The following is a 6,596-nucleotide window of genomic DNA, read 5'->3' on the forward strand; positions in this document are numbered from 1 at the left end:
ATTCATGGAGTATTAAATAAAATTGCAAGATACAAGATATATCTCGTAGACCCTCTACACGTCGTTGTGATGCTTGCATGAAAATTATGCAATCATCAGCAGAGTGTAGGTACAAAACCCAGGCAGCATGTAGGAAAAGGTAGGGATATTATATCACCTTGCCAAATTCCTCTGGTTGGCTTAAAAAGCTCTGTTAGTGGAACATGCAAAATGAATCAGTCCTTGTGAACCGTTTACCACTATCATAGCTGTATGTGGCAAACATTTCGCAAAATGGATGGACTGATTTGCAAAACGTTGGATTTTTCACAATACCAGGACTGAACCAAGAAGTCTCAGTACACAACACCCAAATATTCACTTCAAAAATTACTCTTCTAAGAGCTCCTAAATAAATAATTCTATGATTACTCATCCAAAATAAAGTTTATCCAGCCAAAACTACAAACCAACAAATTACAACTGTATAGGATATGGATATCACAAAATGTTGCAGAACACAGCTCAACCGAAACTATTCTTTCCTACTTGTTTTACAACAGCAACATCTCAGTCAATTATCCTAGAAAGAAATAATGGAGAAAGTGGATATTCACTGCTCCTCCATAAGCCCATATATATAGATATAATAAGACAGTGCAGCTGCAGGAGCAAGACTCAGGAGTCAATGCTGAACCAAAATGTGTGCCGATTCTCACTTTCATATCTTTCCTTCTGGAAAAATAACTTTACAGCTTGTGATGGTTCACTCGGGATATACAGACAAGTGAGAACAACATCACCTCGAATCATGCATTCGGATTTGAGATTAAATGTACCCAGCCTTCGCCAGAGCCAGACGCGTTCTTGTTCCTTCCTGTTGGTAAGCATTGACAAGTTGGGTGCAGGGCAAGCCAGGGTGGGGAAAACTTGTCAATTTGTCATCTCACTGAGTAGGGCTCTGAATCGTTTGTTTTGGTGGTATTTACAGCCTTCTCACTAGACAAATTCCCCATGGCTTTAATACAATCACCTCCAATTTGTCGTGAAGTTTCTGCGGTGTCTGTGGAATGTTGTTGCTCAACAGAATGTGTAGCATGCTCCCCCATTATACCATTGACCTCGCAACTTGGAGAGCTCGAGACATGTGAATCCTTGTGTTTGCTAGCCAGACTAGTCAAAGCAGAAATCTTGGAACAAGTAATCCTCGTTTCTATCTTTTGTCTTTTTCGAACCTCCCCATCTGCATGTTTGCCATCCCCCGTGTTCACCGACTTGCGCTTCACCCTAGAAATCTTTAAGAGCTCATCATCCTCTGCAGGCCTATCTGGCTCCTTAGGTGGTGGATTGAAATCCTCATCGTCATCATCGGCATAGTCCACGAGTCCACCAGATTTAGGCCTGCAAATATGGGCAAAACATTGATGAAGCAGCATCAACAAAAGAAATTATCATCAGGGGAAAAACTCAAAATTCTGCCTGATAATATTTCAGATTTTCTTATTGACTTGACAAAGGAGAGAAATAGAAATAGTAATCCATGAGAAACCTAGTCATTCAAACAGTATATGAAGAGAATATACCTTGAGGATATGTCATCAGCTTCACTTCCATTAGCTACATCAGCCTTTCTTTCTTCATCATGTGCATGTTTAGTTCGCCTGACTGAATCTTCCTCGTCACTAAGGAATAAAAAAATGCATTGTCATTTATGGCACATCTCTACTGCAGAGGGAGGCAGCCTCCTATAATGCAAACAAAATGAAGCAACCAATGACAAAACTAAACACAGAATACCTGTCCTCATTGAAATAATCTTCCTCTTCCTTCTCAAGACCTCTTCCTTCTGCCTTCTTTCTTATGTCGGGCACACTAGCACTTAATCTTGTTTCAGCACTCTCCAGGTACTTGCAACAACAAAATAAAAAGTCTTACCCAATGCAATTACTAATAGTAAACCTGGTGAGAAGAAATTATCCACAAGCTCAACTCTGAAGATTTTATGATTTCTTTAGCTCAGAGTAGAAATAAGCACGTTTACTGTCCAAGCCATATTGGATTTGCCCACTCTTAACAACCAAGATAGCAAAAAAAACTCAAATATGGTAATTTCTAAAACGTAAACCCGGTTTTAAAATTCAAATATTTAATTCACAATGAGGGTGGGTTGTACACCTGTAACTGGGTTTTTTTTTTCAAACACAGCGGTGGGACGCCAGTGCAGTGTCAAGACACGATTCAGGAGTACACAAGAAGAGGTCCAACCTGTTGATACTTGAGTTTGAAGGCCTGAATGCTCCCGAAATGTTCAAACTTCATAAGCTGATCCGAGAAAGACTCAATAACATAGATAACAAGAGGTTTTAGATTTTCCTGCAAAAGAACAAATCAAATGAGCAAGCTGCAACTCGTAGTTGTTTTCAAATGAGCAAGCTGCAACTCATAGTTGTTTCAAAGAAGTATTGAAACATGTACCTTCCGTATGTGTTCCAACAGTTCAAGTACTCCTGACTGTAGCATGTTGTATCTATCCCCATTTTCAACAAATGCATCAATTATTGGTTTCAACAGGTTAAATTTCACAACATGGCGAACAAGATGCTCATCCTACAAAAAAAAGTCAAGTGGGATTCAAACATGATATCAAGAAACTTCTGTTTGACTTATCAAATCAGGTGTGTAACTTGAGGAAACTTCCCCAATTTTGCAACCTCAACAACCAAGTAACAAAAAAAAAGGAAATTAAAAATAACTTCACAATAGTAAATTTGATACTGACTTACATTTCTGGATATAATTGTACGCATAAACCTGACAGCTGCAACAACCAAAAACTTCTCGCTTCGGCGAGTCATGGTAAGGATTTTCTCTATCGCATTGTTCATAAGGAAGTTGCACCTACAAGATTATATGAAGCTCATTTAGCAGGTGTATAAGAAGAGAACAGAAGTGTTGGAATAGTGAAAGAATGCTGGATGGAGAATTACTTAATTCTGTATGGATGATGGACTACACAAAAGCATAACAATTCACAAATATTTAGCAGAATTTCTGGCTTAATACGGTGAACTTCAGTGTTTCTACCAACGGCAGCTGAGTTAGTTGCTCTTCGAGTAATACTCCTCGGAGGACAACAGGATGCTATTACATCAACCAAATAGTCAAGGTGCCTTTCATAGAAAATCTCAATAATTACATCTCTCTGCACCAAAGGAGAAAAGAAGCGTAAGTACCAAGTCAACCTGATCAAAGACAGGTCAGATTTTGGATATCTTGGAACTGACATCAGGGCAAGAAGATGCACAAGAATGACAGGAAACAGCATCTAAAAAGAGAATTGAACATAAAAACAAAGATGTAAAGCATCAACTTCAGATAACCCAAGTGAAACTTGAGGGACACTTCAGGCAAAGTATTTACACCTCAGAAGATGTCAAGGTGCAACATTGGCAAGTACTGATGAGCATACAAGAAATATGCAGCCCGCGCATTAACTTTTTCCACTTCAGATGAGAATCATTAAGTCAAACTTGACAGTGGAGACAGCATACAACTTCTAAATTCCATTTGGGCAGATAACTTACATGTGCTCCAGACATGGTGAAAGAATCCATCAATATACGCAGAATTTCCAGAAATTGACAGTGCATTTGCTCACCGAAGTCAGTTACCATTCCTTTAACCTGAAAATTTAGTGATTTAAGCACACTCCCATTTTGGCTTTAGCCTTTCTGAGGTATGAAATAAACATCGCCTAGAGAAAAATCGCAATGTTGTGTCGAACTGTCAAAGAGAAAAAATAATATGGCCAATCATGAAGATGTGTGATTCTCTGGAACATATCGGCGCAATACTTTCATTTATCCAATATCCTGAGCAAAAACAAGATTTTAAATATACAGGTGGTACATTGGACATGGGTGCCTAACCTAAAGCCTAGGCCAGAAATCACTAGTGTCGGCAGGCATGGTGTTAGCACCCATTTTGGGCCGGTTCAGACTTGCGTCTGGACACCTTAGCCACAGACTGGAATTTTGGCCACCTTGTACGTAAAGCAAGAATTTTGCTGCCTTACCCAAGACAAAAATCTGGCGACCTTACCCAAGGTAACAATCTGGGCGCCTTAGGTAAGGCAAGAATCTTGCTGCCTTGCCTAAGACAAGAATCTGGCTGCCTTGCCTAAGGCAACAATTTGGCTGCTTTACCTAAGGCACAAATATGGATGCCTTACCTAAGGCAGAAATATTGATGCCTTACCTAAGGCAATAATCTAGCCACCTAACCTAAGGCAATAATCTAGCCGCCTTACCTAAGGCAAGCATCTGACGGCATTACCTAAGGCAAGAATTCGGCCACCTTACAGTTTGGCATTACCTAAGGCAAGAATTCGGCCACCTTAGAGTTTGGCTGGCTCGATCACGAAGGTAAAGAAAAGTCCACCTTTGCATGGAAGGACCCTCAGAGAAGGCCAAACAGGAGCTCGCTTATGTCCAAAAGCCCATGAAGTAGCCTGATCAAGCATGAAGACAATGCAAGACTGACTTCAACAGGAAAGGACAAGCTGGGCTTTGGAAGGAGTTGCGCGGACGCTTGGAGTTCAGGTCCACTACGAAGCAGGAGGACAAGCGGCCTCAGTTAGAGCTGTAATTCGGTTTAGAGTCATGCTTTGTAACATGTAGAGAGTCCAAAACTTGTACGGGAAATCCAGACGCCTCATATATATGTGAGAGGTAATGGCCAATTGAAATTAAGCAAACAATCCTCAAACATCATTATATCTACTCCCTCTGATCCTAAAAAAATGCCGGACTGTTCATTTTGTACAAACCCCCCTGTCTTTTACTCTGATTCAACCCGCACTCCAGAGTTGCTCTCGCATGCATGTGTCTAGGAAAAGCCTCTGTGCGCGTGTGATGGCTAACCAGCTAGCTCCAGCATGTGTGTACAATTATTCAGAGTCTGTAAGGTCTTAATTGTAAAATGAAAATGTACCAGACTCCCGACATATTTTTCGGATCGGAGGGAGTACTTTATTGCCTTCTCAAACCCTTGTCCCTGCTCCCGTTCTTCGGTGACTTTGAGTGGATTTTGTATGAGATCGACAACTGAGCTTGGAGCGGTCTAATCCGGCCAAATTCAGTCCATAGTCGCTGGAATCTCTGATGGAGTCTCTCCCGAGGAACTGGGGTTTCGGGTTTCAAAAGCGCCAGCCAGATTGTCTTGCGTATTGCACTTCCGGTGTTGAGAGCGCACGAGGATGTGCCAGTGTACGGCGTATATTTTGTGGCCTAACATCATAGCGGCAATTGTGTGGCCTAACACATGGCATCTGAGGTGAAAACCTCCTTTTGTTTACGTTTCACCATTGCTAATCGTGCCATTGTTCTTGTTCTTTGAGTGTCGACGCCACGATCGCATGGTGACCCAATGGTAGCAACATGGGTGCCGTTGGCAGATGATGGGGAAAGTGGCAGCAATAACACGGATAGATCAATGCAACGAGGAGAGAGGACGCAGAAATAGGTGGACGAATGGCACATGCTGAGCTGAGGCAACTAAGTCCAGCCTAAGAGGGAGAAATAGGGAGGAGGAAGATGTGAGCATGGCATGTGGCGATTTTTCACTCATTTATTTATGGCATGTGGGTTACAGTAGTTTGTATTTAGTTTTTGGAAACTTGGGGCTTCAGGCCCAAAACAACTTTTGTTTTGGGGTCAAGGAGGGGGTGGGGCAGCCATTTTTATTTGGTTTTGGAGAGTTCCAGGTGAAAAGTAACGGTTTCAAAATTGAGCGTGAAGTTTGGACTTACAAGAGTTGAAGGGTGTAAATTTTACTTATTATAGCATGGCATAGAGCCACAAAATAAATTAGTTGAAATACACAAAATAAAGCCTCATGGCCTCTCTAATTCCGTCGGCGAATAGGACCTGCCAGCAGCTAGATGAAGGCGAGTGCCTTATAAGCGGGTAACTAGTTTCCGGAGCTTTATCAATGTTAACACATGACACAGTTGGAGAGAAAACTAGCTAAAACATGAGAACCCTGAGGATATTAATTGCTGGATATAATACTGCAGATCTCAAAGAAACTGCAACTTACCAAAAGTCCAAGAAGAGAATTTCCTTCTTGCTGGACAATATATGACCTCAATAGGTTAGGGTCCTGATTAAGAAAAAGTATAACAATATCCGTCCTGCATTGGTCAAATAGATGCAAAGAGAAGTTAGAAGAAATCAACAATGAGAGGGTAATTTTGCAACAGAGCTTGATAAGTACCCAGCTGAAACAATCTTCCTGTCTTGACTCTGCAACACATCAGAAATGATTTCAAATACACCTTCACCTGAAAGATCCCTGAAGAAAATAGATAGTTAGCTAATAAATCTCTAGTATGAAATCCTTTACTTCAATCCAAAGTTTACAGTTAAGTAACAAAATTCTTTGCAAAAAAAACAGCAGCTTGGTCTTAAAATTGATTAGCAGAGTAAATAGGTTGATGCATTCTATTACAGGAAATGACCATCTTGCACAGAGAACGTGAAAATATTAATTTATTTTCGAGAAAAGCAAAGGAATCTTTGCGTTTCATTTCATTGAATAGATAGAAGTTGTTACAC

The 6,596-nt window shown here is 40.8% G+C and overlaps 1 protein-coding gene across 1 annotated transcript; it reads right to left on the minus strand.

Moving 5' to 3' along the window:
* Positions 1-388: 388 nt before the first annotated feature.
* Positions 389-6,377, minus strand: LOC124659535 (serine/threonine-protein phosphatase 4 regulatory subunit 3B-like). Its single transcript, XM_047197399.1, has 10 exons — positions 6,256-6,377; positions 6,079-6,172; positions 3,564-3,662; positions 2,967-3,181; positions 2,763-2,877; positions 2,455-2,586; positions 2,245-2,352; positions 1,777-1,886; positions 1,563-1,661; positions 389-1,380 (listed from the first exon to the last, which is right to left on the minus strand). The coding sequence occupies exons 3-10, from the start codon at positions 3,651-3,653 to the stop codon at positions 921-923; spliced, it is 1,329 nt and encodes a 442-aa protein (XP_047053355.1). The 5' UTR covers positions 3,654-3,662; positions 6,079-6,172; positions 6,256-6,377; the 3' UTR covers positions 389-920.
* Between the last annotated feature and the right edge of the window lie 219 nt (positions 6,378-6,596).

This window comes from Lolium rigidum, chromosome 6 (assembly GCF_022539505.1).
Source record: "Lolium rigidum isolate FL_2022 chromosome 6, APGP_CSIRO_Lrig_0.1, whole genome shotgun sequence".
Lineage (NCBI taxonomy): Eukaryota > Viridiplantae > Streptophyta > Magnoliopsida > Poales > Poaceae > Lolium > Lolium rigidum.

Bases quoted from the DNA above. Each gene is read 5' to 3' on its own strand.
- LOC124659535 (XM_047197399.1), bottom strand. From the start codon at position 3,653: ATGGTAACTGACTTCGGTGAGCAAATGCACTGTCAATTTCTGGAAATT. The intron at 3,182-3,563 runs GTAAGTTATCTG...CCTTTGGTGCAG, and splicing joins TCACCATGTCTGGAGCACAT to AGAGATGTAATTATTGAGAT. The intron at 2,353-2,454 runs GTACATGTTTCA...GTTCTTTTGCAG, and splicing joins TGTTGGAACACATACGGAAG to GAAAATCTAAAACCTCTTGT.